The sequence below is a fragment of the Molothrus aeneus genome, chromosome 1 (genome assembly GCF_037042795.1).
Source record: "Molothrus aeneus isolate 106 chromosome 1, BPBGC_Maene_1.0, whole genome shotgun sequence".
Lineage (NCBI taxonomy): Eukaryota > Metazoa > Chordata > Aves > Passeriformes > Icteridae > Molothrus > Molothrus aeneus.
Window position 1 is genome coordinate 47,014,472 of NC_089646.1, and position 15,348 is coordinate 47,029,819.

Sequence of the window (15,348 nt, forward strand, 5' to 3'; positions counted from 1 at the left end):
ACTAACTGGACTTTCTGCTTGTGAGAAAACAAAAGGCACACACTGCAGAGTGTGATCAGGGTCCAACAAAATTGTCATGCATGTAGGGGTAATTACCCTTCCTTCTTACTCCAAAAAGGAATAAGCTCTGTTATGGACAGAAACCTTTAGGCTCTTCATCAAAGCCAGAAATTACCCTTCTATCTGAGCAATTACAGCAGAATGAAGTGTAATTAAGCCATACCAGCTAGAGGAAAGTACATCCATGTGGCAGTTACACAGTGAATCTCTTGAATGAAATCCAGTAATCAAGGCAGGAATCTCTAGATTTAAAAATGTGCATTTTTATATGCTGAGAAGAAAAGCGGTAATTTCATGTTATTTTTCTTCTGCATACCTGCATTTCTTTTGCAGGTCTACAAAAGCAACATGTAACAAGTAAATTAACTCAGGGAAAGAGGACATAAATGTTCATGAAAATTTTCAAGTTAACCTTTCATAATTAATGTATTTTAACTGAAGGTCAGTAACTTTTGTCTTAAGAAAAAAAGAAGTCTTAAAAGCAAACTTAAGGCAGAATCCTTAGCCAGTCTTTTCTGACTTTGTTTAAAGTAGGGAGCTTCTGAGGGAGCTTCTCTGGGGGAAAAACTTGAACATAGCCTTAAAGCTTTAGTTATTTTCTGAAAAGAACTGTCTGAGAATTTGATCTTGATGCTTTAAACTTTGAGAAAGTTTATATGATTCTCAAGTCTGAAGAAATCTTGGTTTATAAGTTAATGGCAAGTATTTTCTAAATGCCAGCACGGCAGTATTAATCTTGTGTCTGCAAATCAAGCTGTGTTTTGTTTTGTTCAGTGTTGTCAGAAGCAAAGACCGCTGGATTTTGAATTTGTCCAGCAGTAATAATGTATGAAGCAGCTTAAAAGGCAGCTTTCCCCCTTGCCACTGTGCTGGCCTCATTAACAGTTGTAGTCTTGCACAATTTCTCAGTTGGCTGGGTGCAAAGTGCCTTTGGAGGAGGAGACAGTGGCCCCATCCATGCTGGGTTTATGAGGTAATTTGAAACTGATTTCAGGCATAGTTAGCTCAGGATACATTTGTGCTACCATTGCTAACCTATGGTGTTAAGAAAATAGTGTAATAGACTGCAGTGACTGGTAATGCAGAATTACCTTCACAGCCTTGATGAGTAAATCATTCCCAAAACTCTTGGAGACATGGTGTAACCTACACAAGCACTGGGGCAGGATGTTAAGATGGCACCCTTCTATAGCCATCATTTCCTCTTGAACCTCACCCTGTTCCTCTGCAGCACAGGTAGGAATTGTCATAGGAGACAATGGGATGTGTTGCTGAAGGAAGGATTCCAGCTTTGAACTGAGTCACTGGTATGTTAATTACTTGCATGAGGATAGGGCAGGATTTGGATCACACAGTGACAAGCACTGATTTACCAGGGGAAAGGGTGGTGCTAAGCCAGCCCACACAGCAAATGAAGAAAGCTGGAGTGAAGCCCTGGTCCTCCACCACAGAATGATGCTCTTTGGTATTCTTGGCTAAGCAGGGGGAACAGGGTAAAATCTGGATTATCCTGTTGAAAAGCAGGATCTCGTGTTTATCCTTAATCAATGGCTGCTCACAGGTATTTTATGAGAATAAGTTAATATCAGCAAAATGATTTATGAATTTCAAATGCAGGGTTCCTGCAGATGTGACATAGAAGGATTCAGCAGACAGTGGAAATAGTTACCAGAAAGGCCATTTTTGGGTAGAAGTTAAGCAGCAATGTTTCTTGGTGTTGTTTTTATCCCAAATGATATCAAAATGGTTTTCCCTTATGAGCTGCCTATTTACTCCTCAAAGAATGGAATCCATTTAATTTACAGTCGCTAAGGTAAAAACTAGAAGTTTAGTCTCCCCCTGATTTCTGTCCCCTCTAGAGTATCTCTGGGAACAGAAAGACATTCAGAAAGTAGTTTATTTCCTCTGCATTAGACAGTCTGTTGTGATCCAGAGCTGCCTATTTTACTCCATCAAAGGGCCTAGACAGCTGACTTAAAATAGACACCTAGCTTTTAGATGGGTACAGACAGATAAAATGGGTGTCACTCGCAAAAAGTAACTCTGATTTTGATGTTCCAGAAGCGCCAAACCTTCCTGTAAAGCAAATTGTAGGAGACAGCTTACATCCCAGCCACTAGGTGAAGGTTTGATGTTTACCATAATTTCTCAGTTTTGCTAACTTATGCAGACAAAAAGCTGGTAATTAATGCCTTTTGAGTGAACAGTTTGAATCCAATCCAGAATGCTTTCTTACATCAGTTTTGCCATCTGATATATCTTTGTTGTAATCTTTTTAACTCTTTTTATTCCCCCAAAATAAGGTAACTTGTATTGGAACAGTTGTATTCATCCCAATGAGCGATCAGTGTCAGCTTTGTAGGCAAGAGTAGGATGTTTCCCATAAGGTTACAGCTGGAGTCTCATGGGTCATGGACATCTTTGTATTACCACTACCTGTGCAATGGGTAACAATGGTTGAAATTCTAGGCCCCCTGCAAAATCAGCTAGACATTTACCATAGCAAGTTCAATTCTTCCAGAATTTTGCAAGAGCCTTCCTTTGATATTGATATCCTGCCTTGCCTCCATATTTTTTAGGATAACCCCATTCATTAGCAAGAAAGAACAAAAATAAGAAGAGATAGGCAGGCATGTATTGTAATTGACTGTAGTTTAAGAAACACTGCACTTGCCAGAGGCACTTACTGGGAACTATATAGAAATCTAACAGCATTATCAGAACTAAGCCCATGGCTTTGTTCAGAGTCCCATTAACACTGTTTCACAAACATAAGGTGCAGTTTGTTATCCTCAATTTCTTCTTCTCTCTCTCTTTTTTTTTTTTCCTTTGTCTTTTCTTTTTATCAGGCTTGGAAATCTCATGGGATGGAGACAGTTTTGTGGAAGTCATGGCTGCACCTCATCTGAAAGGCAAACTCTGTGGTTTGTGTGGCAATTACAATGGGCACAAGCGAGATGACCTGATTGGGGGGGATGGGAATTTTAAGTTTGATGTGGACGACTTCGCTGAATCCTGGCGCGTGGAGTCGAACGAATTCTGCAGCCGCCCGCAGAGGAAACCCCTGCCTGAGCTCTGCCACGGGACAGTCAGGGTGAAACTCCGAGCTCATCGGGAATGCCAGAAGCTCAAAGCCTGGGAGTTCCAGAGCTGTCATTCAACAGTGGATTATACCACCTTTTACCGGTAAGTGTGGCTTGCTGTAAAGAGAGGTACTAAGTGACTGTGTGATGAGAAAAACCATGTAGGAGGCCCAGTTTCTGTAGCACTTGAACACATGTTGAGATATGTTTGTTAAGAATTAATATGCAAGTTTATATTATATGACGTTTTCTGAGTACAGAATCAGAAGATGGTCCTGAGCAAATAGACCTGAGCAGCCAACAGTGAGAAAGGAAGGCAGGCTTGTGACAAGCTAGAGAAAAAGTACTTTTGGAGACTGAAGAAAGAGGGGGAAGAGATGTCAAAACATTTTTGTAAACTCCCTCTGATTTCAAACTCAGTTGTAAAGTTGAGGCTGACTTCAATTGCTATTGCTTGTGGTCCACAGAAGTGTGTCTTCCCAGAAACATTTTGAAAATTACTCTATTAAAGCAAGGATATTAAATATGTCTAATGCCTCTTGGATGGTGTGGTTTGTGGGTTGTGAGTTTGAAAGGGGACCGTTAACAAAAAATTCCATGCATGGCCTGTCCTGCCCTGGGAGAAAAGAAAGACAGATGAGGATCTAGAATCCTTGTCTGAGTGAATTATTATAGATTTTTTAAATCTTTAAAATGGTTTAAGTTTAAGCCACAAAGACATATTTTCTGGTCTTTAATTGGCATGAATTTATTTTCCCCTCACTCAGTAAATACAATTGTCTAGTCTTTGGATTGCCTGACATAAAAGGTAAGAGCAAGCTGAGTCACAGTTGTATGGTTGTAGATGAAGCTGCCTGATCTCCGTGCTCCCAGCTTTCCCCACTTGGTCACATTCACTATTTGATTTACTAGGAAAAGTTTTCTAGAATGACTCAATTTCCCTTAGGAATTGCCTGTCCTCTTTTTTTGTAATGAGACAGAAAGACGTTTATCTAATCCAGCAGAATACATCTGAGACTGGGAAATGCTAGAAGAAACATACAGCTTGGCTTGTAGTCTGTGTGCCTCAGCACACAGCATTTATTTTGCTGTGGTGTATCCTGTGCTAGGAGCCTGGCAAAGAGTAAAGATTATATTGTGTGCAGGTTATGACACTTTATCTTTTCCAATGGCTGAAGCACAACAGAGAGCACTAGAGAAGCTAACACACGCACACAGGTTCTGTTGAATACATTTCAGCAACATTCCCATCTCACTTCCATCGTCCTTTAAAGGTAAGTGGTGACAATGCAAATGGAAAACAGGTGTAGAGAGATTTGTTTAATTTTGCAGTGGATTTTTTGTTCCTTTTTTAAAGTAGCTCATGATTAATTTAGTGCAATACACTTCCTGACACCAGAGCAGAAAGTGATTTATATTTTGGCTACAACAGTCAAAAAAATTCTACATGGTTGCACTCAAGAATTACCATAGAGCTTTTCTGTTCCTTTAAAATGATATCTAATGTTTGTCCTGGAAAGGCAATGAAATCAAGCAAGTATTTAATTTGTGTCCTTTTGTAGAAAAGTGTATTTTTCCCTCAGGAAACATTACATTGAAATGACCATCATATTTTGTCAGAAGTAGCTGTTGTTTTCATTTCGATGTTGCTAGCTGTTAAAATGCTCAGCTTCCAACACAGGAATGAAGATAAACTATAATTTATAGCCAAATAATGGTATATAATAGAATGCTGCTTCTTGTCAGAAACTGATAAAGTTGTAGCAAGGAATTTTGTCAATGACCATGGCCATTTTTCGTACCAGGAAGTGTCCACAAGGAGGTAATGATTATGGGATACACATTCAAGAAAGATTTGCATTTTTCATTAATTCTGTTCCAATAACTCATTACTGGTGATGTGCTTTTGCAGGAGATTTAGATTTCCATTGAAAGAAATTCAAATTAACACAGCTTTTAACTGAGGTTTTTTTGGAGAAGCATATTTAGTCAATGTTCTCTAATTTCAGGGTGAGTTCAACTAAAATTTTTAAAATTCTGCTTTTTTTAATCTGAGCAGGCTCTTAGCCGTAAGAAAAGGGAAGGATAGGGTTAGATTCTTTTTTTTTCTCCCAATATCCTCGTTGAATTGAATAGCTTCTCAGTTTTTACCCTCCAACATAATTATGGAATTTTTCCTTTTGAAATACTATATTTTCAAGAGTTATCCTTTCTTTGTCCTTTTTGCCTGTATTACTGACATTGCTTCATTTTCATTTTGCTGCTCGGGTAGTAACCTGCTATTAATAAAAATTCTCAAAAATAAAAATAAACTCAGCAGGAACATTAGGAATTAGGGTGTGTTTTCTCCAAATACCAAAAAAGGCAGCGAACAATGCACTGCAAACTTTTGTTTGACATTGTGTTACTGAGGAGATTTGTGTGAAGATATCTCAAATTCATTTAAGTCTCGTTCTTTGTACAGCTGTAGTTTCTCCTTTTGTTAGCCATCCAAAAAACATGCAGCGTGATTGCCATGGTTGTTAAGTGAAAAGGATATAGCTCATGTTTTAGAGAGTAGAGATCTAGCTGCATGTTGACTCCTGTGCTTGACTTTGAGAGATCTGTGACACCTTAGGTTTTGCATCTTACCCTTAACCCTTTTTTTGTGATGTTGTGACTTTGGTGACTTGTGTTTCCCTGCAAAGCATATGGCAGAAGAAAGTAAAATGTGAGCATGTGAGAAAGGATTTTGAAATTGTTCTGACTGCAGATGAAAAAAATTTTACACCACTTTTTAAGTTCTTTGTTTTGTAACTAATGTTACTATTAAAAAAACTATGTTTTTTTAATTGTGGTTTGCTTTGTTTAGTTTGGGGCTGGTATTTTTTGTTTGTCTTTAATGCATTTCTAGTTGTTCAGTACTCATGTGTAATACTCTAAAAATAACCCTTTGTGTTCAACTTTTTTGAGGCAAGTTCATTAAGCAGGGAAAATATTTTGAATTTCTAGGAGATTTTGGTAGATCCTGTGTGAAGAAGAGATTAGCAGTTAGGGTCATCACTATTGCCACTTATCTATTTTGGTATTTCATTATGGCTAACCTTCCTAGAGTGGTCCTTGAAAAAAAAAATAAGGTAAAATAAAGTTACCAAGGTTACTCAGTATCAAGTTGTAGGCAAGATATTTAAACCATGTATGCAATAAAGCTGTCACTCAAACTCCTGAAACTGCTCTTGAGTATAAGCAGAACTAAAATTAGGTGATACTGTCTCAATATCTTGTGCTGTTGTTAACAGAAAAAGCTCTATCACATTATTGGGAAATATTATGGTACCATTTAAGCTCATGGATGAGGATTTGGGGATCTTGGGGAGCTTGAAAAAGGAGAAGAGGACTTTCTGTTCTCACCAAACTGTACCCCATGGCTGATCTCATTGTGCATCTTTGAGCTGTGCTGTAGCAGGGGCCTGCAGGTGACCCCAGCAGGTGAGGCCAGGGAGCAATGTGATCATGCAAGGCAGGTCACCAGTGTGACCCCATGCCTGTTGTGCTTGGTCATGACTGACACCTCTCAGGAGCCTCCTTGAGAGGAGCAGGCAGCCCCTACCATAGGTCTAGGGACTGCAGTGAGGGAGCCACAGCAATGCTGCTTTATGCAGGGAGAAATGTGGCTGCAGGAGGCACTGTAGAGGAAGACACAGGACTCATACCTGAACACCTGCCCTCGTTGGTATCCATGGCTTTCTAGTAGCTTGGTGGGGTCTTTTTCTTTTAAGCAGTTGCATCAATGGATTTGGAACATGACATCGACATGATATCGGTGTATCACCCGTCTCTAACACACCTACACAGCAGCTGAGCTCATAAATGACTGATTAGACAGTGCTTGAGTCTCTCACTACTGCCACAATTTTTGAAAAAATTCAGTATCTGCTGAGTAGATTTCTCTATTTCACATTGGAAAATTTGTGTCCCTAACTTTTAAGAGAAGTCTTTTTATTATTATTATTATTCCTATTATTAATATATATTTTTACTATTGTTATTATTATATTTCAGCAGGCAATAGCACTCTGAATAATTAATTACTCTTTTTCTCTTTTGTAATTGTCCTGGGATGTGTTTTTCTCTTAAACACTTTAATCATCAGTAGTTTAGGGCAAGCAATAATTAACATACTAATAGCATCATTTGTTTGAATCTGTTAATCACATGCATTCAATAATTGAAAATCTACTTTATTGCAATTCTTTACTTAAATGTTCTTTGTGATGTGGTGATATTACTTCATCTATAGTTCTGGGTTAATCAGTTAATGAATTTCTGTCTCAGTTAACCTATTTACTTTATGCAGTTAACTGCTGCAATCTTGCAGTTTTTCTAAAAATTTCCACTTACTAGAGAAAATACTACTGCTTGGAGTTGAGGCAAAATTTGCAACGTTGTGTAGCCTGTTCTCTGTTATTAAGATTGGCAGTGATGCCATAAAACGGCTGCAGAGAACATGTGAGCATTGCAAAGATGTTTACAAACTGTTTGAAAGATGGGCACCAAAGTTTTGTGGCTTTGAAGCAAAAGGTTTGAAGGTCTTTTTCCCTGTTAGCAATGATGTCCTACAGCTGTAAAATTCATGTGGTTGTGCCCCTATGTTCACTCAGCAGGATGGTACAAACGGAATGTATGCTAAAGAATGACTTAAGAAAATCCCGTTTCAAGTGTTTAAGGGGTGGATGGAACTGAGATCTCTGGAACCCTCAGTTTACTGCCAAAGTGCAAATTGCAAAATTCTCCCCACAAGGTTTTCAGGTTCTGGCTATGGATTAGGGCACAGCAGTTGCTCTGGCTGAGGCTGGGCTGCTCCAGGACTCCTCTGGAGCTGCTCTACTCCTCTGGAGTGGTGTAAGTGCGGGGCAGCTGTAGCTCTTAGTGCTCACCAGGGTGACTCCTGCCCTAGCTCCTGCTCCTGAACCAGCCTCCACATATGTCTTTCCACTCACCCTGGGGCAGAGCTGGCTGTGTCCCCCTTCAAGACAAAGCCAGTGGTATTGGCTCAAAAAAGGGACTGATGGCATGAAACTGTGACTGGTCCCCTTACAGACTTGGCACAGAGCAGGGGTTGGCTCTTGCTTCTGCTGGCCCTTGTGCTGAGGAATGGATGTTTCTGTGCCTGTCAGACTATCTGCCTGAAGCTGGCCCTGAGTCTGGGTACTAGCAGCAGTGTAACCACAACAGAGAGGAGCTCAGGATGAAACAATTTATTCAGCTTCTTGGGCAAATTGTCATAGAGCAGCTGCATGGCCCAGGGAACTTCTGGTTAGAAAGGAATTTAAACATATTTGAAACAATTATTGTTTTGGTTTTTTTTATTTTTAAGCAAATCTGCATGAGGATGTGAGTTTTCTATGAATCACAGAATCAAAAAATGAGTAAGGTTGGAGGGGACAAGAGTGGGGTCATCTGGTCCAACCTCCCTGCTCAGGAGGGATCATCCTAGTGTACATGGCACAAAATTGTGTCCAGAGTGTTCTTGAATATGTCCAGTGAGACAGACTCTGCAACCTCTCTGGGCAATCTGTTCCAGTGCTCAGTCACCTGCACAGCAAAGAAGTTCTTCCTCATGTTCAGGTGGAACTTCCTGTCCATCATTTTCTGCCCACTGCCTCTTTTCCTGTTGACTTGCACCACCAAGAAGAGCCTGGAAACATCCTTTTGGCACCCCACTTTTAGATATTTATACACATTAGTGAGGGTCCCTTTCAGTTGTCTCAAGGCTGAACAGGCCCAATTCCCTCATAAGAAAGACACTCCAGTTCCCTAGTCCTTGTTGCCCCCCTGGACCTGCTCTAGGAGCTCCATATCTCCTTTGTACTCAGGAGCTCAGAGCTGGACACAGCACTCCAGATGTGGCCTCACCAGGGCTGAGCAGAAGGCAGGATCACCTCCCTCGACCTGCTGGCAATGTTTTTCCTGATGCACCTCAGGACACCACTGGCCTCCTGGGCCACAAGGGCACACTGCCAGGTCCTTCTTTGCAGAGCTGCTTCCCAGCAGTTTGGCCCCCAGCCTGTGCTGGTACATGGGGTTATTCCTCTCCAGGTGCAGAACCCTGCATTTGCCTTTGTTGAACTTGAGACACTTCCTCTCTGCCCATCTCTCCAACCTATTGAGGTCCTTTCAAAGGGCTGCACAGCAATCTGGTAGTAGATGCATAGGCACTGGGAGAGGCAGTGTGTCCCCAAACCTTGCAAGAGCTCTGGTGCATGGGAACCAGTTCTTCATGCCTATCTGTCTGGGCTGCTTACTGCCTTTCCTTTATGCCTCTATATGAATTGACATTATCCCCCAAACCACTCAATGCCAACTTGTGCATTTTGTGTAAGGTTGTGATGAACTGCTTGAAATATAGGTAAGAGGCACCATGACTTAGACTGCTGGTGGCTGGCAATGAGAGAAAATGGACTTCGTTGTGTCCGATGCATTTTGGGATTTCTAGGAGCAAGCATCAAACTGCCCTGCCTATATGCTAATGGTAAGGAGTACTGCAAAACTACTGCATATATGTAAAATCACCACTCTTTTAAGCCCCTTCCTTGAAGTATTTTTCATCTGATATATCCAAAAGTGAGTGAGTTCAAGCTCCCTGAAAAATACTGTTTAGATGTAAAGATTAGAAGTTTGGATTTGGACAAATGGGTTGAGTGGTCAGAAAAGATACATCTGAAGCCAAGCTGAGCTCAATTATCTGCAGATCATGATTCCTCTTCATCTTTCCTCACACCCCTGACCCTGGTGGGGTATTTTTCATGTAACCAAGTCCCATCCACTTGTGTTGGTTTAGAAAAGTACCTCAGGAATTTGGGGCTAGAAAACATTCTTCTCTTTGTATCAGTGGTTATTACAGCTGTAAAACATCGAAGCAGTGCCAGAGGATTCACAGATGTCTCCTTTCCTGTTGAGGTATTGGGATTCAGTGGGGGGAAGGGATTAGGATGGAGAGGGCTCCAAAATCTGACAAAACAGTGGTGTTGGATAGACACCATTCACCTGGGACTGTCCATAGCTTGCTTCCAGCCGAGGAGAGCATGCTTCCCCTTGTACTTCCCTATATGGAAATTTAATTATTTTTTTTTAGCAAGGAGAGATTTGTTATAGGAAACCAGATGAAGCAGCATACTACTATGTGATTAAACCCCTGCAAGTTTCCTTTCCTTCAAAGGATGGCATTTCTGGAATGTATTTGTTTTGCTTATGTAGTTACATGATCACAACCCTACCTGTCCTTTTACACTGAATGAAATGTTATTTCCTACTTCTTGTAAGTGCATTATGAGGCTTCGTTTCTCACTTTTCCAGGAAAGAACTTCCTTTGTCATTATCATGAATGGAGGTATATAGAGAATTATGGTGAAAACCTGCTTCTGCCTAGTAAAACTTCATTTCTTCTGGTTTATTACCAGGCTCAATGAAATTCAAGTCAGGTGTTTCATAACCGATTGCTGTCTTCCTCATTGTCCATTGTCTGACAGATGTGAGACTCTGCATGTGAAGCTGTAAGGTCAGTTTGACTGAGACAGAAATGATCCTGAAGGATGGTAGGCACTATGGAGTAGGGAGGAGGTGGGGAGACATCTAACAGAAAAGCAGGGTATGCCCAATACCCTTATCATTTGTCAATATGGACTGCATTCTTAGAGCTTGTTGTTCCTGGATTATTTTAATAGAGGTTTGGTAGTTTGGTGTTGTTTTTATTTTCTGCAGTGCCTTGATGTCATGAGGTACAATTCTGATTTATTGAAATCAATGGGAATTTCGCTATATTTGGGTGACAGGTTTTCATCCTTTTGAATTTTCCTGTCCCAGGAAGCTGTATTACAGTAATCTTTGCATCAGTTACTAATCCTTGTTTTGTCTTCCCACCATTTGCTGTACCACAGATAATTTCAGAAAGCTTCAGCTAGTTGTTTCATTAGCATTCTTTACTGGGGTAGACAAAAGAAAACACATTCAAATCTGGACACCCATATCCTGTTTGCTGATCTCTTTTTTCCTAGGGGAAAACTAAAGGGTGACTTTCCAAGGCAAAAAACCTAATATGTCTGGACACAGGCAACTGAGAGGTCCATTCTATGTTTTGCTGACTAGAATTCACTCATGGTTTTTTTTTCTTTTCTGTAAGGAACTTGTAGAAAGAACCTGCAATGATAGGTCTGCTGTCTCTCACATTTTTCAAAGCTTGTTTGATAGGCTTTAAAATATGCTCTAGGAATAATTTTTTTAATCTAGAATCCACCATCATAAATATTACAGCTACACTATTCAAATGCCACTATTTCACAGTGAGCATGAACATGCTGTAGGACTGCCATGGTGAGATACAAGTCCATCCTTGTTGCAGACACTAATAAATAGCCCTTTTCTATTCTGGAGAGCACCACTGATGTTTCAGTATTATAATAAAATGCATGATGTTTAAAAAGAGGAGAGAAGGTGTGGAGAGGAACTGGTAAAAAAGCAGAGAAATAGCCTCCCTTTTAGAAATATTTTAAAAAGATACCGCCTGCCAGTTGGTACAACTTAATCCATTGCCAAGGAAAAAATACCTGCTACTCTGCAGTATTTCTTTTTAGCTGCAAAAAGAAATCCTGTTTTTGGAGAGATGCTATTTGGAAAAGTTTTAAGCATCGTCAGGGGAAACCACCATGTCTCTGTCAGGTACCACAGATTTTTAACTACAGCTACTACAAAATCCAAGATCTCTGTTCGATCTCATTTTAATTAACCTCTACGACAAGTTCTCAGCAGGGCTTTCATTGCAAATTTGTTTTAATTTAATTTTAGCTTTTTATGTTTTAAGCTTTATTGCAGTATTGACTTTAAATAAAATGCAGAGATGCTTAGCTGATGGCAATATGTCTATTTCTGTACATAAAAAATTCAAGAAACCAACCCATCAGATCTCATATTCTGCCTTAAGGAGAGGTCAGTAAGTGTTGCAACGAAGAACAAACCCACCCATATGGTAGCTGGCCAACTGTACCATGTCATAAATGAAAGAGAAATCCTTTCAGGCCCCTGAGATGATCAGTTTACATCTCCATAACATGACATTTTAATTACCTTTCCTTTAGCATGCACAACTGCAAAACTGCTATATTTCAGTTCCTATTTTAAGCCACCTGCAGTATATCCTACCTAATTAGACACACAGCAAAGATGAGCAAGGGTGTTTGTAAGCAGGCAAATGAGATGAATTTGTGGGAAATGTTTTAAAAATAAGCTTAACCAAATCCTCCTGTTATTCTTATGAGTTCATTTATGTTTCTGGCAGGATAACCAGACAAAGCAGGACGTGAGCTGTGACCACTACAAAAAAAATTCTGTATAAAGCTTGCCTTAGGAAGGTTTTGACAGCTCCAAGGAGCTTATCAAGCTTGCTCTCCCTGTATTTTGGAGAGCTGACTTGCTGCACATGAGGGGTCCATTCTAGAGACATTTTATGGGTTAGATTTAACTAAAAGCTTTCTTGTGGGTGTTTTTAATAGTTGCAGATTTTTCTTTCAGCTTTGCTGTCTTGTTTTCTCAATCTCACAGGGCATCCAAAAAATCTGGGATGTTCCCAGGCTTTGAGATCTCTGTGGACCTCTGCATTATGTCAGCTTTTAAGTAGCTGTCTGTGGTATAAAGCAGCAATCCGGGGTATAGGCAAATCTCCTTCTTTCCTGTCTGTCCCCATAAGGGCTTGCTGTACTGAGAGGTGTGTGAAGATCCCATACTCCACATTTGCTCTCTCAAGTACAAACTATTAGTGTGTAAAGCAATTATCTTCTAATTATTCAAGACTCATTTTTCTATCGTTCTCCACAGCACATGAAGGAATCAGCACTTGGCAGGACTTGTGATTTACACAGTGCCTCAAACAAACACAGCACAATCCATTTTGGGGTCCTCTCCCTTTGCTATTCAACCTGCAAAATGTTTGTACCCTGGCAGCGAGCTCTGAGAGCAAGAGCAGATTGAGCACCAGGCGCCAGCAGTGAGATGAGAGACAGATGCAGCCCTTGATTAACTGTGAGCACACAGGTCCTACATATGTGGCAGGGCAAGTTCTGGTGAGGACCTGGGACATGACCACAAAAGGTCCTGACCCCCCCACGGCAAGTTTTAGCACCTAAGGTTTATTGTACCCTCAGGCATTGCAGCACCAAAGCAAAGAGCAGACTCAATGGGAGCAGGCAAGAATGGTGTCACAGATACTTCTGTGTATTTGTCCATCTTAAATGTTTGCCACTAGAATCCCTAATCTTGGGTAATGTGTGGGTGTGTGTGTTGGGTTCACCCACTCTTAAACTATTGAGATGCCTATTGGAAACACACATGTGGCTGTGCTCCTATAATTAACTCTCTCTGGTGGATTCGTCAGAGCAGACACAGACTTTGCCAGTGTCATCCTGGAGCAGGGGTAGAACTAAAATGCCACTGCATCCAAAATACACTATGACAAGTACCTTCCTCACCCAAAGGGAGCAGTAGGGTTATATTTAATGCGAAATAGAGGGATGTGCATATATGAGAGCAGGTGCTGTGAGTTCATCTCTTCATCATGATAGAGTATGAGGGTGTTAAAGTCTGTGACTCCTGCACTTAAGCCAGTTGAAATTAAAATTGTTGGTGAATGTGCTGGGAATACTGAAGGGAGTTGGAGCCATATGTTTTCTTGCATTCTGGGGTATTTCTACAACTAACATTCTGTTTACATAATATTCCTGAAACATAAAAGCTAAAATAAATCTAGCATGTGAAAATTAATAACAAGTAATTTCTCTTATGATAACTCCAGAGGAAGCTGTTGTAAGTGTTAAGGTATTCAGCTGATTTTTGTACATCAGCTCTCAAATGAGGTATGTAGTTTACAGAGAGTGAGTGCTTAAGGTTATGTAGCCTATGAGTACATGAAGTAAGAGCTTGTTCAGAATGGTGGATACCATGGCAGCAAAGAAAAAGATTACAAAGTTCTTTTCCTAAGTGCTCCTTCTTAGCACTTTACATTTTCAAATCACAGTGTAAACATTTAATTCTCACTGTACCCTAGTTTGAAGTTGTTGAAATGAAGAAAGACTTCTTTGCTGCACAGGAAGCCAAGAGCAGAGTTGAGATTAAAACGTGAAAATGCCTGGTTCCTGGCCTCAAGCTCAAGTCCTTCTGATGGGATTTAAGAGGTTTCACATGCATAAAAAGTGTATTGTCTTATTCTTGTCAAAGCAAAAATTCTCAAACTTTCTGAAAAAAGCATTGCTAGTTTTTTTTAATACACTAAATCTTCTCTGCTCCTTTAAGGCCCAGTAGAGATGACAACCTCATTAATATTCCATTTAGCAATGTGTCTTTGGCAAGTAAGAACCTTAAAATAAGTCAAAATCTAGTAATGAATTGAGGCTTGAGCTATAAAACACTTGCAGTTGGAGCAGGAGGAGACAATATGCAAGAAAACCCCCACTGAACTTTGTGTTCAGATATCAAAGATTTGGCTGAGGTTTGAAAACCCATTTTTGTTGTTCTGCTCATCAGTCTGTCTACATGGTTTTTCTCTGTTGTGTTAAGTTTTCATCCCATTGTTCATGAAAAAGAATTTCCATACTCCTTGGAGTATGGCAAGGTGATGACATAGATTATAGATATCCTTGTTGTCCTCAAAGGATGATGTAAACTTTCAGTAATTTTAGGATTTGCTGTGGTTATAGAAAACATTGTCAAAAACATCTTATGGACTGGTTGGCATGAAGGAATACCCTTCCTGGCCTTGTGTCTGAAGGCAAAGACTATTTGCTGACAGTATAAAGATCACCAATATATCACTAGAAAGGGTTGAATGTTGTTTGGTAATCAGAGAAGAACTTAAACAGATCCCACAAAAAAGTGCCTATTTTATCTGCCATTGAGCTTGGTACTATGATGTCAGGTTCTATATGTTAATTTGGCTGTGTTTTGTCATCATCTGAAAAATGTAGTTCCCACTATTTGCATCACAGTTCCTCACTTTACAGAAGGCCCAAATCTTCACTGTAACCATTAGCAGTAAAGATCTGACTTCAAAATATCCACTAGCCCAAAATCAAAATACACTACACAGGCATTTCAGCCCATTTGTATGGGATATTTGGTTCATATTCCATCTCTCCTTTAACTCACCTGCTCTGATTTCCAGATCATTTGTCTCTTTGGTTAG

At 40.1% G+C, this 15,348-nt stretch overlaps 1 protein-coding gene across 3 annotated transcripts in view; it reads left to right on the forward strand.

Annotated features, from left to right (window-relative positions):
* BMPER (BMP binding endothelial regulator) overlaps nucleotides 1-15,348 on the forward strand; it is a 147,924-nt gene that overhangs the window by 98,428 nt on the left and 34,148 nt on the right. For all 3 annotated transcript variants that reach the window (XM_066556478.1, XM_066556469.1, XM_066556487.1), the window contains one exon: nucleotides 2,910-3,246. In XM_066556478.1, the coding sequence (XP_066412575.1) occupies nucleotides 2,910-3,246 (337 nt within the window). The remainder of the gene's footprint in view (nucleotides 1-2,909; nucleotides 3,247-15,348) is intronic.